This window comes from Rhopalosiphum padi, chromosome 2 (assembly GCF_020882245.1).
Source record: "Rhopalosiphum padi isolate XX-2018 chromosome 2, ASM2088224v1, whole genome shotgun sequence".
In the NCBI taxonomy this organism is placed as follows: Eukaryota; Metazoa; Arthropoda; class Insecta; order Hemiptera; family Aphididae; genus Rhopalosiphum; species Rhopalosiphum padi.
In genome coordinates, this window is record NC_083598.1 from 60669165 (window position 1) to 60695949 (window position 26785).

General features: G+C 27.4%; 1 protein-coding gene across 1 annotated transcript in view; it reads right to left on the reverse strand.

The window, feature by feature from the left end:
• Positions 1-1726: 1726 nt before the first annotated feature.
• Positions 1727-26785, reverse strand: part of LOC132919886 (amyloid-beta-like protein) — an 88151-nt gene continuing 63092 nt past the window's right edge. Inside the window, exons 2-11 of the mRNA XM_060981796.1 lie at positions 13074-13259; positions 12646-12772; positions 6615-6830; positions 5295-6016; positions 4983-5173; positions 4733-4893; positions 4370-4662; positions 3281-3424; positions 3085-3198; positions 1727-2963 (exon numbers count right to left, since the gene is read on the reverse strand). Of these exons, the coding sequence (XP_060837779.1) occupies positions 3085-3198; positions 3281-3424; positions 4370-4662; positions 4733-4893; positions 4983-5173; positions 5295-6016; positions 6615-6830; positions 12646-12772; positions 13074-13259 (2154 nt within the window). The 3' untranslated portion in view covers positions 1727-2963. The remainder of the gene's footprint in view (positions 2964-3084; positions 3199-3280; positions 3425-4369; positions 4663-4732; positions 4894-4982; positions 5174-5294; positions 6017-6614; positions 6831-12645; positions 12773-13073; positions 13260-26785) is intronic.

Sequence of the window (26785 nt, forward strand, 5' to 3'; positions counted from 1 at the left end):
TGCACAAATATACAAGTACAAATTACTATAAGTAGTGAAATAAGAAGTGAATTTTAGTCCCAATTCCTAAAATTATTTAATAATTTTTTTACTTTTACAAAGAAATACAATGCACATTTAATAGTAATTTAATATAGATTTATTAATATCTATAATTCACAAGTATTTACACAGTCATCATCATTTTTTCTTGTTTTCAGTATTGATGATTGATTAACTGTATTAATACATTTTATCTCTTAGAAAAATTGTTTTTATATATGGTTATTTACCAATACATACTATTTAGTATTTACTAAACTAAATCATGTATTCATGTTCATCCATTAAATTGTTTCTGGAGATTTATCTTAATACTACGAAAACATATTAAATAAAAATGGTAAAAAAAAAAAATCAATGTTCGAAAACATCGTAAATTTTATCATTGAAGTAATTGGACTTTTAAATTACGATCTTATATGATATAAAGTCAATAAAATGAATTTATTTGGAGCTCTGAATAGGGTATAGGAGCTATATATTGTTTAAAAAATTATATTTGTTATTTGCTTAAATATTAATTTGTTTGTATTATATTTCAGAGCTATGAAAATTTAGTAAATGAGAAATCGGAATTAGGAATATTTATGAATTGGACGAAGATTTAAATGCCTCGAAAACTATCAAAAAATGATCTAAAAATAACCAATAATTCTTTTTTAATACATTAATGCCTTTAAAAATGATCAAAATTATTGTTTATAGGCACAAATTATGTAAAGGATATAGGTAAGTGACTGTTTAATTTTCGTCATTATTAACACTTCTTTATTAAACTAACAAAAATATAAAAACAAAACTTAACACACATAATAAATAAACGTTATAGATTTATAGTCTTATAAGTATAGGACATAAATGTGATTGCGTTGTATTTTAAGCTGACTAATTTGTTGTTAATGTACACTAAAAGCTCATATAATTTATTAATATAATATGCACTAAAAATTAATAAAATGCTTTAAAAATGTTAAAAATGTTTAAATAAAAGTTCTACCTTAAAATAAGTATATATGTTACAGTATTACATAAAACGAATATACATTTTTTTGTATTGTACTAAAAAACTAAAAAAATAATACATTTTGCATGAAAATCTATAGGCTCTATTTATGAATTATTTGTTGGTTTTCAGAATATTAATCTTTTTCAGTTGTAAAAATACTTAAAAAGATTTGAAATGATTTATTTTTTTATAATATGTATATTAGGACAATCAAATGTAAATTTGATCATTGAGTTTATACTAAAAGATCATGTTCTTAATATGACCAAATAATTCATAAGTACTACTATTTATTATTTGATGTATACACCTGGGAATCAACAAATTAATAAGTGCACGATTGAGTTGAAACTAATTTACAGTCAGTTATTTTTATTTTTTTTGTTTAATTAATTTTATAAGGGTTAATTAGTTTTGTCATTTGTTAATTATATCCTAATCAAGTTAAATAAATACATTTCAATATAAGTAATTTATATTGACAACACATCGAGTATTGTCTAATTTGTAACTAAGAAGTAGCATTATCCAAAAAATGTATCTTAAATCGTAAATTATAGTCACTTGTTGAAAATGTTTTTAAATAATAATACATTTCTTTGATTTTAAGATTTTAATTATGTATAAATTAGGAAAACTTGATGCAAGAAATACGGATAAATAAATAAATAGACAATGTAATCAACCATTTCTTTTAATGTATACAATTTTATTTTTATAAATAAATTAGTTATACATACATTTTTAGGTAGGTAATGATAACATTTTGGAAAAACACTTAGTTATTATTATTATTATTTTAAGTTATATCAGATTCAAAAACATACGTTTTGTTCCATTTTATTCTTAAATTTACACAAAAATAATATAAATTATAATAGTATACTTTCTAAATGCTTAAATAATATACCTACCTATAATATAATATATCTTACTAGGTATATATTTGTATATAATAGAGTGATGACGAAAAAAAAATATAATAATAAAAATGAGAAATCTTAATTTTTCTAATAGGTAGTGTCTTTTAACAATTAAAAAAGTAATCTTAATTAAGAGTATGAAATAAAAAAAAAACTAACTAAAATAATCAGAATTTAATAACAAGCGAGACGTACAATATAATATTGGAAGTTGTAGATAAATCATTATAACCATTATTTGTTCTTTTATATTGTTTTTTTACTATTATTTTTTGTCTATTGTTATTTTATTGTCATTATTAAAAATAAAATAATAGAATAATAATAATAATAAAGGTACTTAAAAAAGAAAAAGAAAATGTGTATACTATTTATCTAAATGTTAGTTTTTTTTTAAATTATCGTATATTGTATCATAATAATTATTATAATTCAAATATCTAATTATAAATATATATCTAACTTAATAATGCTGATGGTACTACATAGTTTAAAAAAAAGCGCTAGACAAAGGTTAAAAGATAATTACAATGTACACGTTTTGAGTATTATTATTATTTAAATGTTTTCAAAATATTGTGTATAATATGAATGTCCGACATGACTAATGAAAAATAAGCATGTTTTGACTAGAACAATGCATTAGCAATTTCGTTAAAACTTTTCGTAAAATAATGGATATGTTATTATTGTTTTTAAATGGAATGAAAATAAAATGGCACTTTTGTCTAGAAGTTTATTATGGTCCTTCCTAAATCTATGCATAAAACGACGTTAATTTTGTAATTAATCAGATCTATATATATATATAATTATATATTATATAGATACATTATATATATATATAAATTAATAATATGTTCCTATCTGTATCACGTACATCCATATTTATTTAAATATTTATGCATATAGATAAATGGTTAAAAACGCTGCTGGGTGGTTAAAATCGTCTCCTTAAGTACGTATCTCACTATGTGGGCTATAGTTTTTTTCTGAAAAATAAAAAATGAAAGTAAAAATTACATTTATGGTAAAATTAAACAAAGCATGTCGATTTCAATATCTTACATTATGAATTAACAAAGTTCAAATTATGTTACACGTTATACTCACTTATTGATCTTTGACTTCAAAATATTTATAGGTGGGATTCTCGTATCCATTTATCTGCATATTGGCTACATGACGTTCTTCTTGAGATATACCTTGATCGACTTCGATAAATCCCTAAAGAATAGACAAAAACGGTAGGGATTATAAAACAATTTAAACGAAAAAAGATTTAACAAATGCAGGACGATAACGTTACTTGATTTTGTGGTAATCTGGCGTTTCTCCTACGGATCACGGCTACTCCGACACAAATAGCGGCTATTAATGATAATCCGGCAAATGCCAACGTTAGATGGACGTTTCTTGAATCATGGTGGAAGTTCTTTCGGGTGAAGAATGTCTGTAAAAAGAGCGCGAATCGGAATGAATTAGAGTACTCAATACCTATTAAGATGCACTGGGTATCTGGAAAATATTTAATGGGTGTGTGGGGGAGGGGGAGATGATGAACTTATACAAAATACAATATTAATTCTAGAAATTTAGTATTGAATGAGTTAAAGTACTAAACAGTATACAATATACATATTTCATTATGTGAAAAAATATATTTTACATACACTATAGTAACTACTATAATTATAATCATACATCATTTTTATATATAGTTTTAACTTTTAAGTTTTATTAATACTCTAATTATAATTTAATAAGTTTTGTATAAAATAAACTGAGGAAGTAGCTTTATTGTATAGTAGGTTTGAATGTACCTCATTATAAGTGGGTCTTTGTAATGAATGTATTTAGTTATATAATTCAATGACAAATCATTACATACGAAAAATGATTTTGAGCAAAGATTGTAGTACGATTAAATAAAAATCTAAGAATTTATAATAACTGTTTTAATTAATATTAATAGTATATTTTTTGATTATTAATTTAGTATGTTGAATTTTTTCCAGGAACATTGCATATATTATAAAATAATTATAATTATAAATCCAACAAGAACAAATTTATAAGGAATCTTGTGAAACATTTTCAAGTCTTGGGTATTAAAGTTAAAAATATTATAAAGTTAAAATAGAAAGTAATACATAAAGCTTTGTAAAATTTTAATTTCAATGCTTATAAAAAAAGTATGGTTACATCATATTATTGATATTTTTTAATTGTTATGGGAACAACTTTTAAGTAACTATTTACTAAATCGACACGATTTTCGACTTAGAATCAAATATTTTATCAACATAATTGAAAAAAAACTTTCAAGTTATTGAATAGCTCAAAAATGACAAAAATTGTCGAGTATTTTGGAAAATTATATTATATCTAGAATTACCGGTTCTCCATGACTTATGTCATGCACTTGGGCATGAGAGATTTTCGGTTCGGAATCGTGGTCGTGGTGTTGTACAGCAGCGACTGGAGCGGTGGCGGCATTTTGGTCGGGTTTGATCGCTGAGGGTTGTTGTTGAGCTTGTAGCTGTTGACCTGGGTGTGGTTGGGATTCTGTGTTTTCATTAGCGTCGAACTCAGCAGCTGTTTCAACTTGAAGTTTGGCCTCCTTTGATTCGACCATTTCGTGTGGTTGTTTACGTTTCATCTCCATCGGGTATCTTGTACGAGATTTTTCTATACAAAAAACGCATTAAAATATTACAAAAATGAATTAATTGTTAATCGAAAATGAACTCTTAGCTACCTTCTTGTGTTGTTGAAATTTCTTCCTTGTATTTATCCAGTATACTAGCTTCGGCATCACGGGTCATAGCTAACAGAGATCCTGGAGTATCATCCTTACTCCTGAGCGCTTGGATGTAGTCTGACATCAACTGTGAAATCTTACGTGACAGCGTTGGATATCTGCACGAAAAGATAGAACAACAGTAAAGTGAAATATGTATTTTTAAAGTAATTATTTGATAAAATAATATTCTTCCATGCGTGCATACCTGTAAAGCATTTGCAGCGATTGGTTGACCATGTGATCAATGTCTACCAAATGTTCCAACGTGACTGATTTTTCACGTTCCGCCAATTCAATACTAGACGCAAGCAAGTGTCGGTAATGCGCTATTGTGTGATGACGGTCCTTGTGCAACGATCTGAGAAGTTTCTGTAGACATTTCTGTACTTTGTGTGTCTGAAATTAAACATAAAAGGCATACGTCGTATTAGTATTTTTTATAAATAATAATAACGAGATCAATATAAACAATTGCATCTAAATAATATTACGTTTGATTAAATGATTTAATATTTACATTCGGAGGATTTTCGTTGAGAGCGAAAACGTAGCAATTCATGGCTTCCTTTTTTCTATGATTAATATGGGCGTTCACTCTTTGTTGATGCATAGCGAACAGTTGGTGTTTTTCTGCTGAGCCTTCTTCTTCTAGAGACTGTACGGTTTGTTGGAATCGGAGTGTCATTCGTTGTTTAAATTCTTCAGCCATATGTGGGTCCTTGGAACGCATTTCTTGGTACCGTTCTTCCAAATCAGACCAGTCTTTCATAACTTTGGTCACCTTTTCGCGGTGCAATTCTTCCAATCGGTTCAGAGCTTCTTTGTACAATTTATGTTCGTCTCTGGGATCGAAATGCGTGAAATATGTGTCTGGGGTCGGCAAGTTTCTGATAGGGTTGGATGGTGTAGTGTGAGAGCTTTCGGGAGTAGATGGTGGTGGAGGAGGTGGTGGTGGTACGGTTGTCGTGGTTGTAGTTGCTTTCCTCGTAGTTGTCGCCATCGTAGTGGTGGAGGTAGTGGTGGTTGGTGCTGCAGTTGAGGTTGAAGTTGATGACATGCGAGATGGTGGTATGTCATCGTAGTTATCATAATCATCGTCATCATCTTCTTCATCATTTGTTTCATCATCATCATCTTCGTCGTCATCATTGTCGTCAATGTCTTCTTCTATGTCAAATTGATCCGAAGAGAGAAGACTATCTGCAGCTACTGGTGCCGTTTTCTTCAATTGAATTTTATCTAAATTTCCAAAATCATAAATAAATCAATAAATAGTAATTAAGAAATTTAAATCTAATATTGTTTACCAGGTAACAGTAGTATGATAATTAATAATTATTTGTTAAAATTCTATGCGAATAATTTATTTTAATTTTGGAATCACTATCAATACATTTCGCGGAAGCTTTATATATACGATTTATCGTATTTTATGTAATTTCTTTCATAAAATTAATCGTAGTATTAATTGATAATTTGACAATCTCGTTTACAAAGTACTTATTAGTTATTAGTTATTACTAAACAACAGATTTTAATTTTTAAAAATATTTGTATATGTATAGGTAGGTGAGCATTTTATATTATATGAACAAATAAATATTTTCAAGATGATACTTTTTTTTAAATTAGTGCTCAATAAACTTTTTTTTTTGTTTTCAACTATAATATTAATATTAAAAATAATTAGTTACACAACGTGAATATATAGTATATTAATTATACGCCCCAAAAAACTTATTTTCTTATTATTATGAGAACATTTAAATTATAATAAATAATAATCCACGCGTATATAATATTTTTTTTACAAATATTTGTGTGATAAAATTCTTACCTTTATATGGACAGCAGACAAATTCTACACCGGAAAACAACGATATGCCACAAGGGAGCAACATGGCGAAACTTCTTAGGTTATGGTCACGATCCTGACAAGCTTGACTCGCAGTCTGGTTCCAGCGATCAAAAGGCCAGCATTTGCTCTGATTATGTACGTGATCGAATATACAATTCTCGGGAACCAGGAGAGCGTCACTTTGGAATTGTCCTTCTGTAAACGTACAAATTACATTAAATTTAAATGATAGTAACGCATTTATTTACTTTTTTGGTATGTTTATAATTTCAGGATTAATGCAAATAATGAACAAACAACTAACTTTGTATGCACCCGTATAATAGAACATTGTAGAGCAAATTGTCAACAAACATTTAGGAAATTCATGAATTAAATTTACCAAGGTGGTAAAGTTGTTTATTTAATACTAATAAGTTGTAGAGTTGTAGTTAGTAAAATCATTACACATAAAGATACAAATATATAATTACATCAAAGTAATGTTATATTTAATGGTTTGGGTTGTATACCAATCAAGTTTTAAACAAATTAACATTAAACAGTTTAATATATTATTGTTTGAAAAAAAAAAAATAGAAAGAAATAATTAAATATCTGTGTTAAAATTAATATAAAACTAAAAATGTATTATATTATGCTTTTCATAATAATAAAAATGTGTTATTAATTATTTGATTAAATTTGATTAGTTTTATTGGTGGATTATTAAAATATAATATACAGAATGTATATTATGTTATTGTATGTAGATTTTATATAATTATTAAGTAAAATAAACATTTTTTTTTTTAATGCATAGATAAATATAGGAATAAGTCCAACTTTCCGATTACGATAATGTAATTAATAAATTAATATAAGCGTATTTTATCGGATCTTTAATATAAATAAATATTGGTTATTATGTTATAAAAATGTACAAGAGAGGAGGATCAAATGAAGAAGTCAATTTTACATTTTTATAAAAAAGCATTTTAAATCTACTGCGAATATAAAAATTTAAATGAGTCCTACGTAGACTCGTAGGTACAAAAGGGCAGAGATGTCTATAATAATATCGAATCATATTATATATATATATATATATATATATAAATTACTTCAACAAAATATGGTACTAAATAGTTCACTTACAAATTGGAAACCGAATCCCTTGGAATACATTTCACTTAAGAGCTTTAATTGACATATTAATAGAAAAAAAAGTAACTTATAAAGTTATAATTAATAACCTTTTTAAATTATTTTAATAACTGATAAGTAATATAAGTAATAATATGCAATATTTTCTGAAGGATGATTAACTTCGTTAGCACAAATCCTCAAGCGTAGCAGACGACTACATATTCATATTATATATTAGTCTAGTAAATAAAATACAACATTAAGTACAATCGAAAAAAGACAACAATATTTTCTTCGTCAATGCTAAATATTAGCCATAGTGACAATTTGAAAGATCAAAGAGTATTTTTCGTAAAACAGATTAAAGACATAAACTGATAAACATCCTGCTGTAAATCGTCACATGGTGCAGAAATGCAGAAGTATAATTTACTAGACAGAATGATCTTTTTTATTACTATCGCAATACACAATATCTTGATATAAATTATAGATAATAATTTTATTACACTTGATATAAGAGTTAACATTTACACCTATAATGTTTATAATAGATGTTTTTTTTTTTTTATAGTTCTATTCGAGTGTTTTTGTTATGGAGTGTGCGTGGCGTTGCGCAGAGACTATACATATAGTGTAGTAAGTGGTTAAATTATATAGTATAATATGTATTCACTCAGAGCTATGTCATTATGGTTTGACACCTCCAGAGCAAGATTAACCTTTTATAGGGCACAAAAAAAATATCGTACAATTTCTACCAAATTTTCAAATTTACTTCTTAAATTAAAAATTAATGATAAAGGGAGGGGTGATATTTTTAATAATTTTGTCGTTGTCGTATTGTATTGATAATTTATTATACATTTTTAAACAGTTTTTTAAAAATAATATGATAATTTAGGCATTAGTAAATGGTTTAATATATTATAATATCAATAGCTATCTTTGGTTATTAATCCATTATTAACTTCAGTAGCATATTATCTAATAATTTGATATAGTTGTTTTTGTAAGAAATATCCAGAATAAAAAATTATAGAAAAATATTTGGCATTTTTTTTAAATGATTTATTTTCTTACTTTTAAACCTAGTAAATTTAAAAATTAATTTTTAATTTTACTTGATAAATATGTAGTTTGATCATGATATTTAAAATGGTTTGATAAAACAGAATTATAATTGCTAATAAGACCAATTAAATTTAAGAATATTCTACAGTCAACCTAAATTGTTCACGTTTAAAAATTAAACATAGTCTATTACAACTTTTAAAATATGTTTCCATTTATTTTTTTCATTTTTAATTTCTACATAATATGACTAATTGACTTAATTGTATTATTTTATATTGTTTTTCTATTTAAACATATTCATACGGTGTTTGTTGCTATTCTCACGTTTAGATATTTTTGGATTTAGCTTTTTTCAATTATTAAATTTATTTAATAAGTATCAGGTGTGTATTTTGCTGGCAAAGAAGTTGTTAGGTATATTAGCAAAAATCTTACATAGAAACCAGTATGCAAATTTGGATTAGAAGGTATCAGCCAAGAACGCTCAACTCTTTCACTATTTGAAAGGATTTTAGTAAACCAATTGTAAGTAAAACCTTTTTTATCAGTTTTATTTTTAGATAAATTTGTGTTTATCTCTTGATTGGAACTATGATTAATTAATAACGTAAGAATTTTATCAGCAATTGGTTCCCAAGAAGAGGAACAATTATATATTATTAAATTAATTATGAATATTTCAATAACCTGTGATTTAATTTTAGTATTATTTTCAATATCTACATTTTCTATTCTATTAACTTAAGATATATTAGCATTTTTTAATATTTCATTTTCAGTTAATAATTACTCGGAACTTTCTAGGGATTCATTACACTAATACACTCAGTTCGTTTATTATTGTATTAATATTAGTTTCATTAAAATTAACAGTCAAATTTATTGATTGATATTCTTGAAATGGTTTATTGAGTAAATATTATAATTTATAATTTTTTTTTCTATTTTGCGAAAGGTTTGGTGAATCCTTCATTTGATACAATCATCTCTCCCTTAGATGTATCGTAACGTATATTAATCATTTTTGTATAATTCTTTTAATATTTAAATTAATTTTTATTTAGTTTTAATTATAAAAATCATGTATGCAATATTTTAAACTAAATGTATCTACAATATTTATATAAATACGATTAATAACGTACACAAATTATAAAAAAAAAACGTAAACATTTATTTGAAATTATTTATTTTGTAATTAAAAGATTTAAAAATAAATTTTAAATTGTTTGACCTATGGATTAAATTTTAACTGTTTTTGTTAATGTTGTAATTTACCTATCTGAAACTTTTTAATTAGGAGACCAAAAGTAGTTATAGAAAACATAAGGTATTATTTATTTTGTTTTGCACTAGTTTTAGTGCCCAAACGTACACATCTGTAAGTTCATCAGTGATCAATAAATATTGTAATCTTTATATTAAATTATAATGATATTTTTTATTTACAATTCAAAAATGTATTTTTTTTTTAAATCCCTTATTAGAGGGATTATATTTTTTTAGTAATCTAAAAAAATAAATAAATGTAAACTTGTTTAGCTTAGTTAGTTAGGCAATAAAGGTAATAAAATTAATATTGAAACGTTTGGTAGCTCTTGGTGTACCTATAAAACGATTTGGGAGAGCTGAGTGTACAAAGATATCGGTGCCAGATTATAATTGTCTCGAGAGCGTAGTACAAGCAAGGCGATTGACGAGTTTTTAAGCCTTGGATAATCTTTTAAGAGTCTATTGTTTTTTAATTTTAATTTCAATGATGGTGTAGGTAAATAGGTATAGGTACTCTCTTTTATGCAAGCTTAAGCATAAAAACGAGGAGATAATATCCGGTGCGTAAAACTTTGGTAAAATACTTTATGTTATGAATTTTAATTTCAAATACTTAATGAAAACATTATTCATTGATTTTAAATATTTCACATAAATATTAATATAGGTATTAAATATTGAAAAAATATAAATACGTTAATAGAATATAATAATTTATGACATTGGGTGATAGTTTATGAACTACATTAAAATCGAATTTTTATTAAATTTAAAATTAGGTAATTATACATTGCTTAATTATTTTTAAAACTAAAGTCCATCTGTAAAGTTTAGTTAACTTAGTTATTCTTTGTTTTAATTATTTATCTTTGTGAAAACTTTTTATAAGTAGAAAAAGTATTTAATATATTTCATTTATATTGGTACATGAGCTTAAATCAGTACGATTTTTATAGATACTGTAAAGAGGCTGATTTTTAAACTTTTTTACTAAAGGAAAATTATCGGTAGGTAGTCGATACAATTGTTAAACAATTTTGTAAAATGTCAGTGATACGAGATTGAAGTTCTCTACCCCTCTCCATGTTATTGAGAAGATAAATTGTTAACTGTCCAAGATCTGCATGAATTTCCCAACTTAATGTTCAATAAATTCGATTTAATACAAATAAAGTGATTTCAGATGCACATGTTTTTTTATGTAAGTTGCCTAAAGGTTTCAAAATATAGGTAGGTACAAATGTTATGCAAATTCATGGCATGGTGGGGGGTGGGAACTTTACGCAAATGTTAGTGATCAACGATTATACCGAAGTTTGCTCATCAAGATAGTTTTTCAATTAATATAAATTAATTAAATAATTTATTATTGTTTTCAAATTTAATGTGACAGAAAATCACTAACCTTATATAAGTAGTAAGCGAAGCGAGATATATGAAAAATATTCTGTCAGGTTTTTACTATTCATATTAACGGTTAAATTATATTATTATAATATATTCAAATTATATTGAATACAAATTTTTATTTTTAAATTTTAGTAATAAATCAGTTATACAAAAACTATATAGAATATTTAAATGACGATGATAATATTAAGACACAGTTTATTGTATCTATCATTGTCTATTTCTGAAAAAATTGAAATTATAGTTATATTTAATAAATACGAAAAATATAAATAATAATAAAATTATTATGGGCGTTTCATCATTAAATTATAACTGTAACAGAAGTAGTTAATTTAATTCCACGTTTGCTGTCCAACGTAAATACGTAATTCTAATTATCAAAACAATATTAATGGTTTTGTTCATTTTTAATTATTTATTATTATTATTAAGTATATATTATTTTGGTACTAGATATAACTGAAATGTTCTACGAGGTTTTATTATCAAGATATTTGTATTTTTTCTTATCTATCTTGTGTTTATAGATAGATAAATGTTTATAGCTAGTATTGCAGGTAATTTTAAATAATTTTATTATATTTTTATTTTTGTTTACACGTCGTATATTTCTGTATTTTACAATATTAAATTAAATAGTAACTATAGTAGAAATAAAAATAAAAGTAATAAGAACCGACAATATTTCTGATAATTGAGATGTCATAATAAAATCAATTATTTTTGCTAATGCAATGGTATAGTTTCTCTGCATCCACTATCAATACAATTACAAAACGTCTGATTCGGTTTTTTTTCAATTCAGCATTTTGAGCATAGAAAAGCTTTTGAAAAGGTACTGCCAATCAGTAAGCCCGCTAAAGTCCAAATACTCGGTGTAATTGTAAGTCAAGACAAGAAATGGTGGCGCGAGAGAGCTAATCAATCACGGGAATAAGGAACGAGAGCCATAAAAGACTGTAAATCGACGGACTCGGCAGCGATGAGTGTGGGAGGAGGGTAGGATCAGATTAAAGGGAGATTTACAGACGAGAGAAATTATGGTCAAACAAAAACGGCAGCAGTTTAATCTCGTGTCGGTTGAAGGGTTTGCGATAAATAAACCTTCGTGAACACTTACCGAGACATCTGTACGGTTTCACCCAGTCCGTGTGCTTGCATTTGTTGAATCCCATTTTACACCAGTTACCGATTTTTACGTAATGGCTGGATTCCACTATATTGGTTATGTCATTTTTGGGGTAAACCTATAACACAATAAATACACTTTTAGATAATTTTGTTTTAAGTAAAACTTTTTTATGTAGATGTATTTTTTTGGTTTATATATATAATGCATTATTTTTAATATTGTTGTAAAGAAAATATTTTATTAATTTAATTTTTCTTTAATCCTATTATATAAAAAAAAAGTATTTTAGTTATGAGTTTTAACCGTGATAAAAGCAAAGCTCTATATTATATAATTACTTGTTATTACGGGCGAGGGCTCAATTATTAATAATAAATAATTTTCGTTTTTCAAAAAGCATACAAACGTATTCTTACTTTTTTACAGTAGTCCAAAATGTCAACTTTTTCCTTTAAGCATCCAACTTTGCGTTTCGTGTCAGATGTCCATCGACCGTTCTCTGACATGTACTGGCTATAGTATGGGGTATCTGATTTCGCATCGCACAGCACAGCGACTTGAGGCTCAAAGTGTACCGGTGCAGGACCATCAGCACCTATGCCCTAAACAACAAAACATAAACAAACGGGTTGTATTAAAACATTTCTATAAGCTAACAAATTATTCGACAAAAACATTGATATTCTATTACCATATAATATAGGTACATAATATTATCGATACTATATAATTTGCAGGTAATGTGGCAAATTTAAGGCGATAAAGTAGATCGTGGTATGCGCATTGGCAAAAACTAATTAGCGGTATCCTATAAAGTTATATAACTATTAATGGCCATCTCATATTGACTTGATAAAAAATAAAAAAAATATATACATTTGAGTCAAATGATTTAGAAACTAAAATTAATTGTACATTTGATTCTAAAAAGTATCGAGAGGTAATCTAAGTTACTCGATTTCAACGTAGCGTAAAATTATAAGAAATTACATATATTATAACGTACATGCAATTATCATACAATTATTACATATTATTATTTATTTGCTACGAGTGGTGACGATGCATGATCACCATCCACGACGACATACATATATTTATATTAGGTATACAATATGTGTTTTACCGTTGTCTTTGAACATTTTTGACGTCAAGTATTATACGCGTCTCTCGCGTGTGGTGTATCATCGCATTCTATTGTACACCGTGGGCGGCTCAATCGGACGGCGCGCACGCGAAAGACGTCCGGGGGTAATGGTTTAAAAAGACATCAGACGAATCGATGTATATTGTGTAGGGATCGGAAGGGTGCTAGTAGAGGCGCTCGGGATGTAATATGATGCACTCGATGAGCTTAAATTGTCAACGGCCGACAGAGATGGCGAGGATGTGTGAAATATTATAACGAAATGGTGGACGACAAGTGAATGATGTGACAGTGTGAAAAGGTAAGAGGACGAGACTGCATGCTGCATGGTTTGACGTACGGTGTGCAGCTATTACCACAGATATGAGATATTATTGCGAAATGGCAGACGACAAGTAAAACACGCCGATTGGATACCCCGCAGGATGGTGCTAGTCGGTGGTATCGTGGCGGGGCAACCGATAAAAATATACGTATATACACCTAATTGTTTCATACGATCGGATTTGGACATACAGAGTAATATTATACTAATACATAGCTAGGTATACTGTTGGTAAACATTAATACTCAAGTTCAGGGCAGTGTTTATGCATACACCGAGAGTAGTGTTTGCGCCACGGTGGGTAGGGTGTGGCATTGAACAACATCTTTCAACAATTATCTGTAGGTATACAGATTTAAGTTTAATATATTCCATTTTTTCCCTATTATCGTAACCCTTCCTAATATTAAGCCCCAATTTTGTATATATATATCTATCATTAATTGCATTTTTATTATAATATTATTATATTATAATATGAAATATCTATTGTTTGGTGTATCACGATTACGAGTACGGGTGTTTAATATCTAATATCTATAATATCTAATATCATAATATCTACAGTATACTCATACATTATAATACATATTATATTATACAGTGTATGCATATAATTGTCAATAATTATATTTTATTGTATTTGTTAATCAATGCTTTACTGATAGTTTATTACATGTCCGTTTCAAAACACGACTGCGACAATGTAAGAGACGACCAAAATAATAAACAATCACACGTTTATAATGCTGAACCTAAGCTATCGTTATTAAATCGATAATCGAAATATTTGAATTCACTTTGCCTCGAATGACATTTTATAATACAGTATGACCATTGAATTAGTTATATCTGAAGTAGCGCTATACTATAAACGCATGTTTGTACAAAAGTGCAAAATGGCACGATACTACATGAAAACGAATGCAAATCTTTAGAAAATATAATAAATAGCTTTTGATTTAAAAAAATTTAAATTATGATAATTTATGGTAATATTTATTATTTAATACTATGATCGTTACACAACGAGAATTACACACAAACCTTACTGCTTCTAATTTGAAAAAAAAATAAATCAAAATTTTGAACCACACAGTCCATAAGGAGCTATTTGAATATTAAATTTAAATTTTCAGATTGTTCTGGTGACCCGGCTTTAATGCTCGTGAATAATACACATTAGTCGATGATGAATTGAAATAATGAATTATATTGAGTTTTATGCCACTATTTGTTAAATTATACATCTGTGGTGACTAACGAGAGTTATTATTATTTTTTTATCTCAAGGTTAGACATATTTTTTTTCTTATTCATGGAAATAATTTAAACAAATTAATTTCCTATAATAACGACATAGGACACTTTTAGTGTACGTGATCGTTGCATTTAATAAATAATAACACGGATATACGTATGTATATATTATACACAAAACGTGATGCTTTATTATATTATTAAGTAGTTTATGTCACGGAGTTGAGTTCTTGTGGTGAATATTGTATTCGGTTAAACTTTGTAATTGTATGATTTATACTCACTCAGAATATTAATATTAACAATCGATTTGTTGTAATTTTAAACTTGTAGATAGTTAGGTATTGATGTATACTAAAATAAAACTCAGTGTATTTGTTCCTATATTAATTTATAATAATTTCATAACCATATATTATTATGGTATATTTAAATGATTCAAAAATATTTATTGTATTGGTATATATTGGAGTAATTTAAATTTATTTTATGGGGTTAGCCAACTGAAATGTTCAGTTTAAAACTTTTCGATTGACGAGAGGTTGTCGGATTTGCTCTATTGGACCGTCCTTTGAATTAAATCATCTTGAATTCTTGCTTACTGTTTAAAACCTCTTTGTACTAACTACGTATGTAGTAAAGTCTGCCAACTAGATATAACTACGGCGGATGGTGGCGACGATGCCGCATCAACGTCTCATGTTTTTTTCGGTTCTTATCGGCAACAATAACCCGAACACGCAGTGACAGCCGGAGAGGATGTGCGGCAGATTAAAGATAGCTGCCCTGGTTGTTTTTCGTGTTTCCGTGTCGTTAAATAAGTCGCTCTAACCAAATGCAATATTATGTTGTGCATGTGAACGATCAATGCGCACGCGAAGAGATTATAATAATAATATAAACTGCTGTACAAGACAGAGTAATAACAATTATTTTTCGAACTCGAATTGTTGCAATAAGATTCCTCCTAGGTAGTGTGTTGTGATGCACACAAGGCTGTATAATACAGAGAGGTCATTAATTGGTTTTCAAAATACGAAGTAACCTTCATCTCTATGCATTATACATATCATCATGTCTCTCGCATAACACAACCAGTAACCACTATAGCTATGGTATGGATTAAAATTCCATGATATAACAGTATTATATTATACATAATACATAATAATATTATACAAGATTCGTGGTATGAAGTGAATACGGTGATAACAATATATGCACAACAAATGGTTAATTAGATATTGCTGATGTCTATAGTGTGATATACATATATTCTATAGTTCTATACACAGAATTCGATAGAATAGATTCCCATATTGTTACAGATGAAAGTTTGATTTTTACATTTAGTTTATTATTATGATATGTAAATAACTGATGATCAGAGCGTGTTAATTTTTACTAAAACAATAGTGTATTATGTGACTTTGGTGATTGAAGAGATGACGTTTTTAGATGAGTCAGGTTAATACTAAAATTAATAATATATTATATACATTTTTTTATTCTTGGATCTTAATAATTTGATTAAAATTACCTAAATACTCGTAAATCATTTTGATTTATCAATTATGTCGTATTATTTTCTCGATAATTATAACGATAAATTTAAATACTATTTATAAAAATAAGTTTCACACCATATATTTTACTCGAATATCCACATAAATGGTTTTATTCGAACGATTGACGGTTATAAGTACACATATTATTTCATCAATGTCATGGTGTAAGTTAAAACTGTATGAATTTGTTTTTAAATCATTGTTTTATTTATAATTTTAATGACGAGGCAAACGCAATATACAATTTTTCTACTCTCTTCACCAATGTTTGTTATTAGCTGATTTATCTAAATTTGTAATATTTACATATTGATATTATACTATTTTACTATAATTTTAGTTAGTTATTAATATCTATAGTATTATTAACTTAGAATCATTCTATTAATTTGTGTTCAGTAATACCTACGCATAATGCCTACGGTTTGTAATTTTTATATTTTAATGTAATACATTTGTAAAAACAAAAATAGGTCTTTGTGTTCACTTAATAATTAAAAATTATATTTTATGTAAATATCAGCTGGGAAGTATTGATAGTGTCATGAAATAATATCGTAGATTATAGCTGCATTGTATACCTATAGGTGCCGGATTCGTCGTTAATAGGAATTCAAGATTTCGGGGCCAATCTTAATGCCATTAGCTCGGCGAAGGCTTTTACTTAATACCTTTGCACTGATGTAATAGGCTCGTTACACTGCCGTTTTGGCGCTAATGACAAGACTGTTTCGACCCATATTATACTATTATTATTACGTTTTGTCGTCTAATCTATACTCGAGTGAGCCGAATTGTGCTATCGTTCGATAATATTATATTACCACTACTACATACGTGCGCATAATACACACTAACATAACTACAAACGTTGAGGTCAATTTTTTTTCCATTAAGGATAAAGTTATGGTAATGGCTTAAGGGTTTTAAGTGGTTCTATTATAAATAATACAATTAATCGACATTTTCAGGGGTATTAACATTTTAAGAATACAACATTTTTGTTTTAATACGTTTTATAAAATTAGTTTACAAGCTGTGTAGAAAAATTCTCTAGAAAAAATAAATTTCTAAACTACAAAATATGTTGTTACAGATTAGTAGTGATAGTAACTGCGATAAAGCTGCATTATTATGCGCGAAGAATAATTACGTGAATGATGAATAGCAGATACTCCAAACAAAATATGCAACCATAACTTGTATTGGACAGAGTGTGGATAACATAAAAAATATTATTTTTATACCGAAAATTTGGTTTACAGGGTTTCCCGGTTGTCGGCATAATAATTGTGAGTATTATGTGTTACGTGAACGAAATAATTTCAAACCTACCAAACTATTATACCGTACATCATATAATGCGTATTGCGTTTATATTATTATTATTTATTATCAAGGAATGGAGAAGAACGCGTGCTTCGTGGTTGTGAAGACTGTGGTTTAATAAAAATGCATTGCCGAATTCGATCGTTTACATTTCCTTTGGCCACTGCTTTCGCATCAAAGAAAAAATAAATACACTATGGGCGAAATCATTATCGGGTCGTTGAAAATTGAATTTCAAGTATTTGGTTACGAGAAAGAGCTCTCTACTTCGCAAAACTACATTATATTATATTAGTATATATTTGGAAAAAAGGAGAGGAAAACGGTAAGAGCTCTTCTTAGTCACTTTCATCTTCGCCTGTTCGTGCGCGTATCAATATATACACGATGTGTATGGATTTCATAGCGGATAACGATCTGAAACATTAACCTTATAAATTGTATACATAACGGACTCAAAGTTTCAACGTAATGATTTTCGTAATTTATTTATAGGTTTTTTTTTTATAATTTTAATCAGTAGCCGTTCTGCGGAAATGCGGAGGTAATTTAAAAACATTATACTTTCGTAAATAATTTCGCAGGGTTGTAATAGGACAGCGTTTAGTTATGTGTTAAAATAGCATCGTAAAAATTGAATTATTAACAAACGATCTCTCAAATAACACATTAAGTATTTTAGCAACAGTCATTAACGGGTCGTGAATATTTAAACCAACCGAAATAATGGAAAAGCGGAATAATTACTATTATCTTTATGGATGAGAGAGAACTCGCGCGTTTTATAAAATATTATAACACGACGTGTATTCCGTCCTGCTATTACCACGGTCGATAATAAATAAAACTAATCATTTAAATATTATAATTAATATTATATGCAAACATGTAAGATAATTATACGGAGTATTTAAATACGATATAGTATATAATTTTACATATTTTATGTTCTTGTACGCGTGTACTTCATACATCGAAATTGCATAGGTGAGAAATAACATAATATACCTAATAATAAAATGTGTATAAGGAAAACTTTGTTAAATTATGAGAAGGGGAGATAAATCTAATAACCATTTTTTTATCGAGTTAGCTATATGAAATTAATTTGTTTTTATAATAAAATGCAAAACTTATAATAATATAAAAATTTTTATAGTTATAACAATCTGTATATGGGAACTTACAAAGCTTTTAATCATAAATTAAGATATTTAGTAGTAGTGGATTTAACAATTTGATAATATACAATTCCATACTCAATACATAAAAACAATATTTAGGCTTGTATAATATTTTTTTAATATTTTGAATTTACTTAGGCATTTAGTTGTTCATGGTAATTAAAATTTAAAAAATGTTCTGATTTAAATACTTTATGCAAATACCGTTAATTTTTATCAAATAAAAATGTTTTAAATTATGACGTTTTAACTAATAAAAACACACAAAAAACATTTTATATACGGTATACCAGTTAACAATTGTAACTTTATAGCGTCTCAAAGTTAAATAAGATTTTTTAGATGTTTTTATGATACGTCTTACGTGTAAGTGATTTATTTTATCTCCGATCAAATAGTTCCATAAATCTACCACTGATAAAGTGTGAAAATGGATTAGATGTCGGGATTCATAGTCTACAATTAAGAACGTTTTTATAAGGAATACTATCGTTTTACTGTTAAATGTATTTAATACTAATGAATAAACAGGAATTATCATTAAATACGGTATTTGTCATTCGGACTCTTACCTTGTACGTGAGATATAACGAAACTATGCACCATAGTAAACAGTCATCGGGAAAAGTCACCAAACATTGAGAGCGCTTTTGTGTGTGTCCTTGCGTATTTACATTCGATTAACAGTGTATAGGTAAACGTGGTTATACAATTTCCGTTTTGTCGTTAAGACGAACGATGTTCGTATTGACGATCAAATTGTCAGTAATCTCATCGTAATGGTCATGTTTGGGTAAGGAAAAAGTTCAATAGAAAAATACATTTTATAAGTCGTAGGTAGACAAAATAATTAAAAAGAGGACAACTGTTATAGAAAGGGCAAGTGTATAAATAACAAGTTCTTGTAATAGCGGTTGAAGAAGGAAGATGTTTATATAAAAAAATATTTGCCGGATTGATGGGATAAGACGAAGCAGACATTTCTGTCACACGTAAACCAGCTTTTATTTATGTGTCACTACCGTTGAAAATGGATGATTGTCAACCATTCATTAACTTTATTTATAAAGTAAACAATGTTATGGTATATGATATATACTATATTTATATATATATAATATTATACAAGACAATTTTCCTGATACTATAAAATTGAATTATTTTTTCGATATCCTTTCAATGTATTAAACCTCCTCCCGTATAAATCTATTTAGTTTTCAATAAAATATCTCGAGAATTTAGACGATCATATTAACAGACATATAGCTTAAGTTGGGGCATTTCTATGCTGCTAAACAATAATCTTTTATCTACTTTTTTATATGCAACTGAAAAATTACTTTGAAGTATTAAAAATATACATAATATAACACTTTTTAAATATACGTACATGACGGAGCAGTGTTTACTATTTAAAATGAAAATTAATCAAAACTAGAGCATACATTTTTTTTAATTAAAAAATACATCATACATACAATTTATCAAGCAAAAAAAAGTTTACTCATTTTCAATATTATTCTCTTTTTAACTTCTATAGTTTACATACATGAAATAGTTTTAAAATATCACACAATATATTTAAAAACTATAATTAAAATGGTATGGGTCATTTTATTATTAAGATATAAAATATTGACAAAATTACATAAAATTTGGTTAAATTATAATTGTTTAATATTTTATTACTAACAATTGGGTTTAAAAAAATAAAATAAAATAATAGTCTATTTACAATATCTGTAAATAGATTCTGTCTAATTTCCAAGACTATCAAATAAACTGTTAAATATTGCAATAAAATAAAAATAGATTAAATGTTTTGTTAAGTTCAAAAATATAAAATTTTTATTCTAACTAAAATTTAAAAATTTCTTACATTTTTCAGTATTTCAATAGTTATAATATTTTCGTAAAACAGAAATTATATTCTATTGATATATATATATATATATATATATCAATATATATTTATATATATATATACGTATACTATTATAGTGTTTTACACATGGGTGAACTGTGAGCACATACAATATAATAATACATAATACTATTGATAAAATGACAATATGAAATTTTGTATTATAACAAAGTATTTTCAGATGCGGAGGTATCTATTATTTTCTTTATGTAAATTTTAATTTAAAAAAAAAAATGCATACAATATATATATTCTTATAAGTTATGTTATAACGTATGATGACATTTTTATGTAATAAATATTAATATGGGTATTCACAGTTAACTTATTTTACTTATAAATTAATATATGTTAACAATAAAAAGTTGTTAAATTTTTATATTAATTTAATTTTGTTAGTAAAAGTAAACTGAGAATAATTGTTTTAAATTAAAATAATTTTGTGAATTTCTATTATTTGTTTATATAATAAAACATAGTAATTAATAATTATGTATCATTATTAATATTTCTTTATTACTTAAAATAAATAAATTTTAAAATATAGGATGTTTTTAAATTTAGTTCTAGTCAATATGAAAAATTAATTATTTTTAATACAAATAATTTAAAAGTGTTAATAAAATATTGTACATTTATAATTAAATTCGTTTTTAAAATAGATTATACGCATAGATATACAGTTATTTGTAGAAAGTCAATAAACCAATTAATAAAACTAACAAACAAAGTACATGTATTTAAATACAATATATCTAATTTTACACGAAGGATAGTATTAATAATTAATTATTAAACGGTGTAGTTCTTCTACACATTAATGTACCTATATTGCCTATATATAACGCCGTTTCATATTCTATGCTAAAAAAAGTTGAATTGAACAAGAAGACTGTGCTGGGAATAATTAATCTTGCTTTGTTCACTTAAACACAGTAGTGTATTTATTTAATATACAAAATAATTAAAGGATAAATAAAAATATAACATAAATTATCACTAATCTACTGCTCTTTATAATTCTAAGATTTCTTTTAAAATTAAAGAATGTTTAGTTAAGCTATTTTTATTGAAACTATTTATTTATTGAATTATAAACGATCGTCATAATCGAAATAAAAAGACTGAATCTATTGAACAAAATTAAAAAGAAAAAAAGTAACTTCCACTAGAATAGTTTTAAAAGATTTCGAGTACATAGTTTAATTTGATTTACACATTTTTTTAACAAGAGCGCTGCGAAGTTTTGAAATCTATAATATGTGTATAAAAAACAGTTCGTCCAATACGTGTGTTTTCTTTTTATCAAGATTCAATTTTTTCGAAACAGTAACGAACAATACCATAGTCCATAAGATACTGTATAGTGTATACCACATAATATAATATTATAATAACAAAGTGGCCATTGATTATTACGATACACATTTTATCGATCGTGCTGTTTTTATATCAACTCTTCTGCAAGTAATATTTTTTATGACCACTTCGCCATGGTAATAACAACCTTATTAGTGAGATATTAGTGGTTATGCAGTTTTTAGTTAAAAGTATATGCAATGTCAATTTCACAATGTTAGTCAATCTTATTTCACGTTTTATATCGATCGCCTGTCGGCGGTAATAGTGAATATGAATTATTTTATCGCGTGTTATTTTCGAAAGAACGAGAAATCGTGTAGAAAATTTTTTATTAATTGTGTTAGTACAACAGTACTCTAATGGGTAATAACATTGACGCCGTTTATTCGTATAACGCAGCTCAATGTATTTTGGAGTATACGTATAAAAACTACTGCCCACAATATTATTGGTGTCGATTCTCAAGGGTCCAGATTTTTTATTCATGTAAAATTTCTGAAACAATTTCCCCTTAAAAATAACTACGAACTATTGTAATTAATTATATTTACATACCGTAAAAACCTGTTATTATACTGTAATGAGGGACGAGTATGAAGTATTATTCGAGATGTCGACGGCGCGTGTATATTGATGACGGAACGATAGGAGCAAAATAATAATCACCAAGACGTGCTCCCGGACGTTTGCGTATCGAAGTTATTTTCTTGTTTTCTATGCATATTATTGTCACGCATATCGCTTATAATAATAATAATAATAATGATGATGATAATAAAAATGAAAATAATAATAATTATAATTATTATAGTATCATTCGGATCTGCTCGATTGCAACGTACGTCGGCAGTGATGGTATAATTATCGTACACGCACGCACACACGCATGCATGCATGCGACTATACCATAATGATATACATATATACATATATACATATCATTACGCCGTATATGCGTGCGCTACATCGTTGTCCCCTGTCGTTGTTTTATACGCGTTATATAATATATTATCTCCGACCTTAGTCACCCCCGTGTCACGTCTACCCCTAGATCACACACACACACACACACACACACATATATATATATATACACATACGTACACACACACAAATAAATATACACGCTATATATATATATTATATATGTAGGTATTCCGAGATCTAGCCACTCTTTACCCGGCCAAGCTTGGCTCGTCGTCGTTTATCGCGTCCGTTTTGTTGTATATAACATCGTGTCGTACAATAACGACGGGAGACCGGGTAATTTCGCCTCAACCGCCGCCGCCGCCGCCGCCGCCGCCGCCGCCCGAAGGAAATCAATAGCGAGCGGCGCTTTGCTCAGACAACGACGGTCGCCCAGCGCAAAATAATGCCAGACACACACATACAACCACACGCCGCTACCACTCCGGAACAATACTCTAACACATACACACACACACACACACACACACACACACTCGTACGCACGTTTTGTATAATAATAATTACGTGTGTGGTAAAGTTTTACATTGACGTTAGTTTGGTATTAAACTCGTATTAATAGCGGTCCAATCGTATATACAACACGTTTCTTATCGATTTTTTTACGCGTGCCCGTTCTTCCGATCCCCGCGAGCTATATCATATATAACTATATAAGACGATTGTTTAGCACTCTTGCAGCATCGAGCTTTAGAAACGAGACAATCGCAATAATTATGCACCGTCCTCGGGATAATAACCAGCTGTGACAATAACTGCGGATAAAACGCGATCGCGAGTGTGGCTTAATGTATACGCCGCACACCGTCGCAGGAGGGTTTACGGTCATCTCTACAAAGCTCGACATCGTTGAGGCAGGTATATTATGTCGGTTTACGCGGAATCTATACGACCGTTTGTGTAAAATCGCTGAACTACAATAACTGTAGACGCATAGGTATATAACATATTATTTTTTTTCCATTTCTATGGCCGGAACTGACAAAAGCGTTTTTGAACGAGTACGCGTGTATTATGATTGCCGCGATTCGTTAAACGGACATGGTACGTTAATAATACACGCATACATATACATATATGCATACATATATACATATATACATACGAACAAGAAATACGCGAAGTGATAAAAACAAACAATAAAAGATTATCACACGGACCAATTGAATGGGGTACGTTAATTGCGTTTATTTTTTTTGTGTCGCGAACATAAACGTGAACGGATGTTTGATACTAAATTTATACTTTTTTGCTAATTTCCCTTGATTATTTCGATTTTGTACGTTTATTTGGATTCAAATAATATATATTACACTTCTTAAATACATGTAAATAGGAATATTAATTCTCCTAAACGAATTCGCTCAACTGTCACAGATTCGTTAACGATTTTTTTTATTTTATAATTTAATTTCGAATAATTAATTTTACTTTTTCATTTATTTAAACGTGTCATTTGTTAAAAAATATGAGAGGTATGAGCTCGTAAAATCATCGCGGAATTGAATTATGATGGTTAATTAAAAGAGAAAATTGGAAAATGATTCGCAAACTGTATTATTCTGTTTCGTTCGCCAAAAGCAATTGTTGTGTAATTGGTGTTCAAATTGCTTGTTGTTTTATGACAAAAACGACTTTGTTTCTACTACCTAACTGAATTAAACTTTCTCTCTCTCTCTATGTATATATATATATATTATGTACACAAATTTTCTACAATAATATATTCGTAGTTTATTTATCTGTTTCGTTGAAAAAAAAAGTTTAATCAAACGAGTTAACATCTAACGATAACATCAATAATATTATTATAATTATAGTTATAATTATGGATTGTTCATTGCATTTTCAGATAATAATTATTATATTCGTAGTCAAGAGTTCATAATCCGTGAATTATAAATTAATATTTGATTTTATTGTCAATCTAACAAGGGAGGGCATTTAGAAAATGTATCAAAAATTTACGTGTTTTATTAAATCATGATGTATAATATATTACTCTATGTAACATAATATCTTTATCATTTTTTTTATAACATGTAACATATAAAAGTTAAATTCATAGTTCTAAGCAATCATGTTTTTTTCACACTTTTATTCTAAAATAATTACAAAATATTTAAATCCATGATATAAATCATTTATATACATATTACCTTTATTATAATAATATAATATTATAATTTTTAAATTTTAAATGTTCAATATACACAGATACATAAAATAATGATATTATTATTATTATTATTTAACATTTAATAATTTATTTTACACGGGCATGAGTCAGAAATAAATTATCTACGTAAATAATATGTAGGTACATAACCATGCGATCGATACATTTTTTCTCGTATTATATAATTTATTATTCGTAAGAAGTCATAAATTAAATGTAACATTGATATTTGAGTATAATTTATTAAAAAGTCCTTTAATATTCATCTGTATTCTTCTACCTTTGTATTCATTATTTTTTTTCATAAAAGTATTAGGAATTGCCTGATATAGGGAATAGGGATAGGAAATATTTATAAAATCAATAACGTCGATAATGCCAACGAAACTCTTTTGTGTATACCTAATCGAATTTCATTTATTCCTACCGTAGTTGGTATCGAAATGATATTATAATATATATGTACTTACGTCGAGCATATTATTATGCGTTTATTTTCGATATCGTCTTATTATTTTCGACACGAGAAGTAACCGCATAAAGTCTTCCTATTTATTTGTGTGAATAAATTTGCATAAACAATAATATAACATGTTCATCACACGCATTTGGTCATGATAAAAAAAAGAAAGAACATACCACGGTGGCTACAGCTCATTCAACACAAGGTCCTAATGAGGTTTATAATAATACATTAAGTTCAATGTTACTGTTTCATGTAACCTCTACACGCGTTTAAGGACGTGTTTTATTCTGTCGCCTAAGCCACGTCATTGGACCACCACAGGTGTATTCGTTATAGGTAGGTACAAAGTCGATAAGGAACCAAAAAAAAAAAGAAAAAGAAACACGGCCACCGCCTG